The sequence below is a fragment of the Zeugodacus cucurbitae genome, chromosome 6 (genome assembly GCF_028554725.1).
Source record: "Zeugodacus cucurbitae isolate PBARC_wt_2022May chromosome 6, idZeuCucr1.2, whole genome shotgun sequence".
Lineage (NCBI taxonomy): Eukaryota > Metazoa > Arthropoda > Insecta > Diptera > Tephritidae > Zeugodacus > Zeugodacus cucurbitae.
Window position 1 is genome coordinate 60989883 of NC_071671.1, and position 10702 is coordinate 61000584.

General features: G+C 36.1%; 2 protein-coding genes across 2 annotated transcripts; one reads left to right on the plus strand and one right to left on the minus strand.

Annotated features, from left to right (window-relative positions):
* Positions 1 to 2575: 2575 nt before the first annotated feature.
* On the minus strand, positions 2576 to 5659 carry LOC105218830 (endoplasmic reticulum junction formation protein lunapark-A). The gene is made up of 7 exons (XM_011194660.3): positions 5055 to 5659; positions 4669 to 4898; positions 4403 to 4535; positions 4245 to 4305; positions 3775 to 4179; positions 3399 to 3581; positions 2576 to 3306 (listed from the first exon to the last, which is right to left on the minus strand). Exons 1-7 carry the CDS (start codon positions 5079 to 5081, stop codon positions 2834 to 2836), a joined length of 1512 nt encoding a protein of 503 aa, XP_011192962.1. The 5' UTR covers positions 5082 to 5659; the 3' UTR covers positions 2576 to 2833.
* Positions 5660 to 7934: 2275 nt separating this feature from the next.
* On the plus strand, positions 7935 to 9934 carry LOC105218826 (ester hydrolase C11orf54). The gene is made up of 4 exons (XM_029044602.2): positions 7935 to 8217; positions 8713 to 8811; positions 8902 to 9515; positions 9594 to 9934. The coding sequence occupies exons 1-4, from the start codon at positions 8133 to 8135 to the stop codon at positions 9765 to 9767; spliced, it is 972 nt and encodes a 323-aa protein (XP_028900435.1). The 5' UTR covers positions 7935 to 8132; the 3' UTR covers positions 9768 to 9934.
* The last annotated feature ends 768 nt before the right edge of the window (positions 9935 to 10702 follow it).

The following is a 10702-nucleotide window of genomic DNA, read 5'->3' on the forward strand; positions in this document are numbered from 1 at the left end:
TCTTGATCATCACGGAAGAAGTACGGCCCTATGATGCCGTCGGCCCATAAACCGCACCAAATCATATTTTGTTCGGGATGCAATGGTGACTGATGGAGTACGAGTGGATTGCTGCCCGATTAATAATGCATATTTGGTTATTGACGAAGCCATTCAGCCAGAAATGGGTCTCATCGCTGAAGAGGATCTTGGGTTAAATTGATCTTGTAAGGATGTAGGCCAAGATCTTTTCGCAAAATCCGCCACACCGATGTGATAGATGCTTGAGAACGACTGACTGTGAGAGAATGTTTTGGGTCCTCCTCAAATGATGCGCTAGCGGCAGCAATATACTGGACACCACGAGCGCTTCTTTGTATCACTGACACGGAACATTTTGTACTGTACCTGTGGATTTCAAATTCTATGATGACCATAAATTGGACGTAGCGCTCTTAAAGTTGAAAAAATATGGAAAAAATATCGTTTGCTGTCCCTATCGGTTTATTTCTGTAGCGTCCCTTTTGAAAAATTCTTTACAACTCCCTACTGGCAGGTTCTCAATTCTTCTCGGATCTCGATTTCCTTAGTCACTGTTCTGAACAGCTTGGAATTTTGGTTGGGATCTTTACACCACCATTTATCGCGCAGATAATAAAAATGATAACGCAATTCTTCTTTTTCCAGAAAATATGGTCTATATTTCCGGATACTATTTTGTGGAATTGAAATGGGGTTAAATTTATTATTAGAACTTACGAACTATACCCCGTTAATAAACTGGCCGTTGTTTTGGGTAGCATTCCGTTTGGAGGAAATTTTGAGCTATTGATTCTTTAAAATTTCAGCAGAAACTAGACTGAAGTAAATAAATTATACTTATTCTCAAAATTCGACCATCTTCTTATAAGCGTAACACGAAGTAAGAGAGTCCGGAAAAGGATGGTTTTTTAAATCTGAAGTATTCTTCTTGGTGATTCGCTCGATGACAGATCGGACAAGAGTGCAGCTCTTCTGTATTATCTTTACCAAGAAATTTAAGGTTTGTGGCGGTTTTCCTAATTGAATTAAAGCATTTTAGTAGTTTTTAACATAACCTTTGTATGGGAGGTGGGCTGGTTACAATCCGATTCTCCATTTATGGACTGTATAAGGCAGTACCTAAAGGAAATGACTCTTGAAAGTTTCCTTGATATAACTTTAATAATTTACGAGATATGTATGTACAAAAAACTTAGTAGGAAGCGGGGCCACGCCCACTTGCAAAATTACATCTAAATATGCCCCTTCATAGTGCGATCCTTCATACCAAATTTTTATGGCTTGGTTATAGCTCTTTATATGTTGTCCGTTATTACCATTTTGTGCGCGTGGTAGTGGTCCGATTACGTCCATCTTCGAACTTAACCTTCTTATGGTGCCAAGAAATACGTCTTCCAAGTTAAAAGACGGACAGACAGACATTCGGATTTGAACTTTACTCGCCACCACGATTATTTTGATATGTCTCGCCTATATCTAACTAGTTTTAGGACTTACAACCAACCGTTATGTGAACAAAATTATAACACTGTATTTAGCAATTTTGTTGCGAGAGTATAACTAGTTCGTCTTTCCACACTTTTGAATTAATGATTGTCAGAACAGAACAGATCCGCATAATAGGTTCAGCAGTTTGTATTATTGTCGAATACTTAGCATGTCCTATTACAGCAGCCCTTCAGGGAATAGTATCGATTGTAGTGAAGAAGTGAGTTAAAATGTTAAATTGAGGTGCTCAAGATCAAGTTCGATATTCTTATTACAACAGCAACAACATTTAATATTAAACCTAATCAGGCGCCACCTCATAACCGTTGATTTTAAGTACTCGCGTTATCAACAGCTGCAAGCGCTTATAAGTTCACCGCAAATACTAGGCAAACAGCTCCACACACACTATTATTTCATTAAACAAATTATAGAGACTAGTGGCATTACGAGAACACTGCTAATATTAACAAACTGTCCGACACACACACACACATACATACATATCTATGTATAACAAGCTTCCAGTAGTTGCATAAGATTTTCCGCTAGTTACGGTAATTATTCACTACAACACTTGGAACACTTTCACTTTCAACCGCGTTGTTGTTAACTGCCCACAAAACGCTTAATTTAATTGAATGGCAACGTTGTTTATATTTAAAATATGACATTTTAATTATTATTCAATATGATTTGTTACGCTCGATGTTCGTTATAAAAAATCCATACAATCAATGCATATATCATTTAAATATTCACTAAATATTCACTAAAATATTTAAAAATATTTCTATATATATGTATGTATGTACAAACATGCGATAGATGATTTGAAATTCAATTTCATTGCTTTTAGCATTTCACTAGTTGGAAACAAAAAAAGGAAATGAACTTAATAAATCGGCTCATTAACATTATTAAATTTATGAGTAACATGTGTTGTAGAAGTGACGTGCATTTCGCTAATGACGATGCAGCGAAATACAGCACATAACTATAATATTTAAAAAAATAGTAATAATTAATAAGTTATAAATATTTTTGAATTGCGAGAATTAATATAAAAAAATATTTAAAACATATGAAAAAAGATATTAAAAGTATATCAAATTAAAATCGTTTAATTTAATTAAAGTGTAGTGTTGTTTTTGTGTTTTTTTTTTTTTATAAATATTTAACAAGACTCCACAAGCGTAATGTGTAACGATTTACGCCGCTCCAGAGACCGACGCAAAACCAAGGCGTGCCTAATTAACCCGCATCCGATGATCAACCACTCCATTGCCAGACCCAGCCACTAATTAACTGTAACTAATTAGTGTTATTTCAATTTCTTAAATTCATCAAGTTCCTCCGCCGATGGCTGCTGCACATCTTCAACGGCATCAGCTTCGCTTACGGCCTGCTGTTGTTCCTCCTCATCCTGCTCGTTTGCAGTTGTTGCATACATTTGGGCGAAACGCTCTTGCAGTCTACTCAACTCATTCGCTTCAGCGGCATGTAGCGCCTGCAAATTGGCAACAGCTTCAGCTGCAATTGCTTCGTTTTGTTGTTGTTCCTCATCATCCTTCTCGATTTCCATCTTCTCCACACCGGCCGCATCGGCGACACATTCACCCGTTGTTACACCAGGGCCATCGCCGGCGCCAATTTCCGCTTGACGACGCACACCAACCGGTGTATCTTCATACGCTGTTGCTGGTGCTTTTAAGGGTGTCGTGATTGCTTCAGTTAGTTGTATGCGTGGCATTGTTGTTGTTGATGGTGTTGGTGTTGGTACTGCACCGACAGCTTCTGCGAATGCAATGCAATGCAATGAAAAAAAAAAAAACAAAAATCAAATTTATAACAGTAAATTGAGTGAGTGTTTTTTTTCATTTGCTTACCATCATTTTCGGAGTCAATGTCCGTCGGTGTCGATGATGATGAGTTCGAGTCACGCTTGAGTGGTGAGTAAGGCTGCTCCGGCAAACGCGGTGCAACCGGGCGTGCTTTACGTGCCGGATTTAGCGCATTGCAAAAAGCACAACGAAATGTGGTGTAATCAAAGTCTTCTTTGAGTGCCATACCTAATGAATTTAAATAGAAACTTAATAAACACATAACAACAACAACTAAATGAAAGTGCGAAATTTGATACAACAAAACAGAGACCTTAATCGTATGCATATGTACTATATACAATATTAAATAACAGTATATATATATTTTTTTATGTGAATTAAAAATATCGTCCTTATTCCCCCTCCACGAACTACTCACCGTTATGCGCAAAGCACTCTTTACAAATCATAGCAAAACGGTCCTTTGGCCCATCTCCAATAAGTACATCAACAATACGTTCCAATACACCCTTGCCCTGCTGATTAACGATTGGAAAAGGTGTACGCTTGCGTAATTCTTGTCCCAACGGTCGTCTTTGTGGTGTAATCGGTAAGGGTGCACGTGGTAATAGCGCTTGACTGCCTGCTAATGGCGCGGCAGGTGAACTACGTATGCCAGAGAGCTGACGTGGTGTAGCCGAAAGCGAAGTGGAACTTAAGGTTGGACGCAAACGTAGATCTTGTAGACTGCCTGTGGTTACGGGCACATTTGGAGATTGTCCAATGGCGAGGCGTTGAGTTGTTGCGCTCAAGCTACTCACTGCCGGCGGACGTGGCGTGGCAGCTGCAATATAGAAAATATGGCATTTAATTAGGAATGATGAGTAGATGAAATACAAGACTACATACCGAACAGTGGTTTCTGACTATTCGTTTTGTCGCCATACTTGGCTAGCAATTTTACTGCAACCTGTGTGGATATAATTTGATGCATTCATTATTTTAGATTCACTATTTTGTGCATTTACTTTTACTTTCACACATCCCTAACAACGCCACGCACTCACCTTGTAAGTCTCCTTATCCATGACCTGCTCTAATATTTTCTTTTTCTCGGTATGCAATGCTGTCAGCTTATTGGAGTTTTTATTCAACTTTCTTTCAAAATACCACGTAAATAGACGACGCAGGAATATTATACTAAAACAACAAAAATATACATGACATTATAATAATAATTATAATGAACACTTGAATTGCTATGCAATGAAGCTTAACAACAACACCCGCAAGACCGGATTGTGTATTGGCGCCCAGGCATTTATCTACTTACATGATTGGAAACAAAAGTAATGGCACTGAGTAAACGATACGCTCTCGCCATGTCGGCGGAAAGTATACAAAGTAGAAAACAATAAATGCGATCACATAAATGCCAATTGATGTAGCAAGAAAATTCCCTACAATACGTCGTTTCTGCTCCTGTGTATTCAATGTATATTTTTCTATTTGCGTGATTTTCTCCTCCAGTCCCTCGAGTACCTCTGCAGTGGACTTTTCTTTCTATAAATAGATGGTGTACACACATATATCAAACATCAAAATATAGACTCTATAGCATATATCTACATAAGATTTGTATTTTGTATATGCATAAATTTGTATTTCATTTGTGGGGCCAACGAAGGTCACTTGCATATAAATATGCTGCTGCCTTACCCTGAACTTGGCCAATATAGCGCCCATCTTATTGTGTTGTGCTCTATCACTTCAATATTTATTATTAGCAAGCAGCTCACTTTCCTTTCACACTTCAACTTCGTTCACTTCCAGCTCGAATTCGGCAATGCTATGACTGCACACAAAACAATGACTATGATGCTTTCGTTGCTTAAACTATGCGTTTAGCTTAAATTAAAATCATTGTTGCAGCTTAGTTTTGTTTGTTTTTAGGCGTTGATCCGAAACTTGACTCCCATTCCAATGTATAAGCTACGGCCTATGCTCAATATCGTTATGTGGTTTTTGTATTGTTGTTTTGTATGCCGCTTGCAGAATGTCTCGACTATTGCCGAATTACTCAATTGTTGATGACGACAACGGTGCCGCCTATGACAGCTTCCGTGGTTTCCGTTCGAGATTACGTGCGTTTTTCAGCTGCCGGGCAAAATTCAATTTTTATACAGCAACAGAATGACAGAAAAATAAAAGCAACAACAGTGAGTTAAGTCAAAAAAATGCGAAAGCAAAAATGCCAATGCATCATTTCTGCCGTTTCGTGGCCCCCTCGGATAATATTTTGGAGCAGACGTAAGCGTTACAGTGTTACCACACAGTTTATAAGAAAAACATTAATTTTTAGTGGTTAACTAATTTTCCAATTTATTTAAAAAGTAAGTGCCAGTTTTATTACTTTTATTTAATATGTTAAATATACAACTTTTATTAATATTTTCAAACTGTCAATTTATAAATTGTCACAATTTATTTATTGTCATAGGCAACACTGCGGTGTATGTTCATCGCAACTGCGTTCGTAAATTGTGGTAACACAATTGTAAAGTTTACACACATTCATATATGTGAAAGAATTTACCGTTTTAAGTGAGAGTGAGTTTAATATTTATTATTTAATTTAAATTATATGTGTTCTAAACATTAAAGTGTTAAAATAAACATAAAATTATATAAATGAAACTATTTTACAAAGAAAAATGCAATAAGTTACAGATTTTGCTATTTAAAACGAAATGAATTAAAGGCAAGTCGGTGAGTTCTGCAAAAGCGCTAAATTTTTCATGCACACACACACACATACATATATATTTCTCCATAACCCTTCAGTTAAACCAGCTTTATTTAATACTCTAATTGGCTTACCACATTAAATACCAAATAATTATCATTTTTATTTACCTTTCAACTGTATTATTGGCATTTTATTGCATAAATAACAAAAGGCTTGCATGTTTGGTATATTTTTCTGTAAACTTAATGTAAATGCTACGCTATCTGATATGCTAAGCACTTTGCAGTATTTTTGTAATGAAAATTGTCCAACATTCATGGAAATTATTATTTTGAAATTTCTAATAGTGAATTTCTAATTACTTTATGTATTGAAAATTTTCGTAATCAATAATGGTAATTTGTTTTAAAACTTTAATACATTTTTGAAAGTTCCGTTTTTCAACTTTTTACATCCGGTGCATAATTGATTTATTTAATTCGTTACTTTCCATCAGCAGCTGCGACATCTGACACAATATCATCGATTGAAATGTTGGACGACTATTCTGTCTGGAAATTTTCATTTATTTCAACGTATGTTATTAATATCTATTGTTAACAAAATATCTTCTCATTGGGGCTTGCTTCCGGTTTTGTTTATGCGAAAGTGTTTTCTTTGAAACATTGTACGTTTCAGCGGATAAATAATATTAAAAATGAAATAATATTTCATGTTGGATACGTAATGTGGTTCTAATATCAAATATATACAGCTATTTAGTATTCAACAAGTTCTTCCCGAATGTATAAACATTCTCATAACTTTAAATCTGAATCTGAAAGTTTCGCCGTACTTTATTATTAAAAGTAAAATAATTGTAGCTTCTAGTGATCTGCTAAGTAAGAAGCGCCCATTTATCAATTGAGAAAAGCTCATTATAATCTTTGTTGGTATTTGCTCTATAGCTACTTGTAGTTCTAATTTTCTAATTTGAGCACGTTATCGGTTGAAAACTTATACATTCTAATATGTTTATAAACAAGCATCTCAATTCGGCAGCAACTAACACAAAGTTAGGTGTTAAATTGAGTAATGACTTATTCGTGTTACTCACTTGACTTTATGATACGAGGGCGATAGCTTTATCGCTTGGCAATTATAATGTTTCCTTTACGTCAGCAATGTGTACATCCCAAGCAGCGCAAAGTCACAGAATATTTCTAATCAGTTTGTGAGCATCCCACTTGAGTTTGAAGTATTATTTCACCAGGTGTACTCCAAGAGTACTCTTTTTGAGATCACTTTACTGAGAAGATAGGCTTTTTGAATCAAATTAATTAAATATTTTTATCATTACGAGTTCGATATTATTAAAATCGAACAATGGCTGCTAAGGTAACAAGACTGAGTAAAGATTTACATATATTTATAACTCCTTACATAAAAAAGTTAAAGCTTTAACTGTAATTATTTCTTCCTCATAGTCGAGATTTGAGTTTCAAGTCCGAATGAGAGCTAAAAGATAGAGTATAGGGGATAGGGAAGATATCAGGACACCTCAGGAGAACACTGCCACATTGCCAAATTTTTTACCGCCGTAAGCTGCACTGGGTTATATTCGTATTTCAGCCGGTAATGCCCTTACAAATAAAATATGCATACAAATTATTTATATTCATATATGTCCGTATGTATACAAATATTTAGGAGCACGCAATAGAGTAACACTATCAGCCGAAAAATGCCTGATCTGCGAGGTTTGCTAGAATTTGACGAGCTAATGTCACATTGTGGTTTAAGAGGTTTTTTTATCTTATCAGCAAAGCTGCAAGGCAAACACTCTTTAAATTATTCAAAAGAACTTAAACTAGACAAACCAACACCACATACCAATTGTACACTATTCGTGCGATTAGACCTGGGCGCTGCTTACTAATGAATTGCGCTCCGCTATTATAGTTAGTCGCTTTGCAAACTTCCAACGTACAACATTAGCTGGAAACAAACGCTGTTGAATTCGCTTAACACTTTTATTAGTTTAGTGCTTTAAAGAATTATATTTTACTATGGCAGCAGCAGCATTACCCACCGAGGAACTTCTGTACGAGGAGAAGCCACTTTATGTGCCACCATTGCACGAATTAAAAGAAAGTGAGTGTTGAAATTTTTTTTTTGGTTTAACACAAATGTAAGCGTGTAAGTTTTGTTTTTGTTTTTTCGTAAAAATACTTGTTTTGGTTTTTTGTTTGACAATTATTTATGACATTCAAGTGGGAATGTCATAAAGGGGCGTTCAATTGGAATTTTACCTTTCTAACATAAATTCCAATTGGAATTGCTGTTTTGGTTTATGTATTTGCTAAATTAAAGATGTCAATGATAAGATAGTATGGTGCAGGGTGAACCAAATGACATGAAAATGTGTGAAAATTATTAACAATTTATTATTTATTTAAAAATATAATAAATTAATAATGTTATAATAATATTTTTCACAAATAATGTAAATAACTTTAATTAACAAAACTGTTCAATGTCTTAATGTGTGTTTGAAATAATTTTTTTTTTTTTTTAATTTATTAAATTATACAATTATTAAATAAAAATGTGTGCGTAATAATTATGTGAAAAAAAAATATTTTACAGTTATCCAAAGTGCTTTAGCACAAAACTTTGAGAATGTCACCGTTGAAGTTGGTGATTGTCCCGATTTAACTGACCCCTTTTATGGTCTGGTGAGCTCAGGTAAGTGTTATATAATAATAATGTTATATAATAAATACTAAACGCATTTACTATATTATATATGTACATACATATATTGCAACCATATAGGCTTAGGTGGTTCACCACTACTGCTCGAAATTGGTGGTCCACCATTCTTGCTGCCGCTGGTACAGCGCTCAAAGGTGTACAATGTCAAGGAAATCGCACAGAAAGCACTTCCAGGCAAAGGTAAAATTTTAGCCATCGGTGCTGGCGCAGGTCCCTTCCCACTGCGTAACTCCAATTGCGAAGGCATTTTCAATATGGCCATCGATGAGGAGGGTAACCTCAAGAACGGTAGCTACACAGCTAAAGTGCACGGCGCCGAAGAGTTATGTGTGTTGGAACGCATTCCCGACTCAGATCCACGTTGTGCATTGCTATTGAATCTGTTCATTAGTCGTGGCGCACCTGGCCCTGTGGTGAAGGTGAAGTGCAGTAAACGTACTGGTGAGCAGAACTTCGTCGAATGCATACGCAAAGGCTTGGAATCGCACTACAAGGAGCAGTGTGTGGGCATGGGTGGTATATTTGTGCTGAAGAAGGGTGCTGCACATCAGCACGTTATGCGTGACTTCAGCAAGACACCATTGAATACCGAAGAGGAGTTGAATGATTGGTTGAAGTTCTACAACATGCCAGCGCAATTGAATGCTCTCGGCACACTGATCACACACGAAAATGTAAGTTGACGCTAGTCCCCTACTAACGCAGGATACAGTTATTTTTAATAAAAAAATATTTATTTTCTTCTTATATAGGATTTAGATTTGCGTCTGCAGCACTTCCATTCCTTCTCCAAGTCCAACTGGGGTGGTCATTATCATCACGACACAACCCCTGAGGTGGCTGAATACGAGGCTTATCTGAATGTTGCTGAACGTGTGGTGCGTGTGGATCGTCCCTTGGAAACTCACAAAGTGGGACGTGATTAGAGGCTTGAAAACACTTACATACATATTATAAGAAATTTCTCGTGACCGGACATGAATGAAAAATCAAGCAGTTAATTTTTCTAACTGTTTTGTGCAGAAAAAAATTGTTATGCATTTTATATTAAATATAATTTTGTTGAATAATATAAGGAAAATATTACCTAAAAGAGTTTTTTTTATTTTTATCTGAAATATACATATATTATAATATTAATATGGTTGGCATAGGGACTATTATGATAACTCTAACTATAAAAATAAATTAAATAAATATCAGATATTCGCTAACAAGATAGGCTAGTTGTGACTCAAACCTCGAATTCCTTAATGAAATCCTCTATAAATATACTATATTTTCGAGGATGCCGGATATGTGATCTTTTTTGGTTCTACTGTAGGGGTCCATCTCATGTGATGTTTTAAAAAAAATTTAATCAGAAATTGCTTTCTTAACTTGTTTAGAATACTGTAGTAAAGTGATTTTTAGAAATTCGAAGTCGTTTTAAAGATACAGCAGTAAGACGAAGGAGCTGTTTGAAGGGTTCAGTTGGCAGATGGAAACATTGAACGCGTTTTACTTTATTGACTCCCTCCCCGTAAGTGGCGTACTTGGAGAAACAACACTCACCCTTGCAGACACAGAGCTCGAGTTGCGAGTGACCATTGCGCAACTTCGTTCTGGATACTGTAGCAGACTAAACTCATACCTATCCAGACTAGACCCTGACTTACTCAACATATGTCCTGCATGCAAAGAGTCCCCTCATGATACTTACCACCTCTGCCCTTTCCCTTTGGTCCGACCCTATCGAAACAGCTCGTTTCCTGGGCCTCCCGTTAGATGACTTCGATAACAATTAGGCTAAACTTGTCGGTTCAGGCAGGCCTGAGTAACCGTTACAACAACAACAACGTATTTTACTCAAAATTGTTTT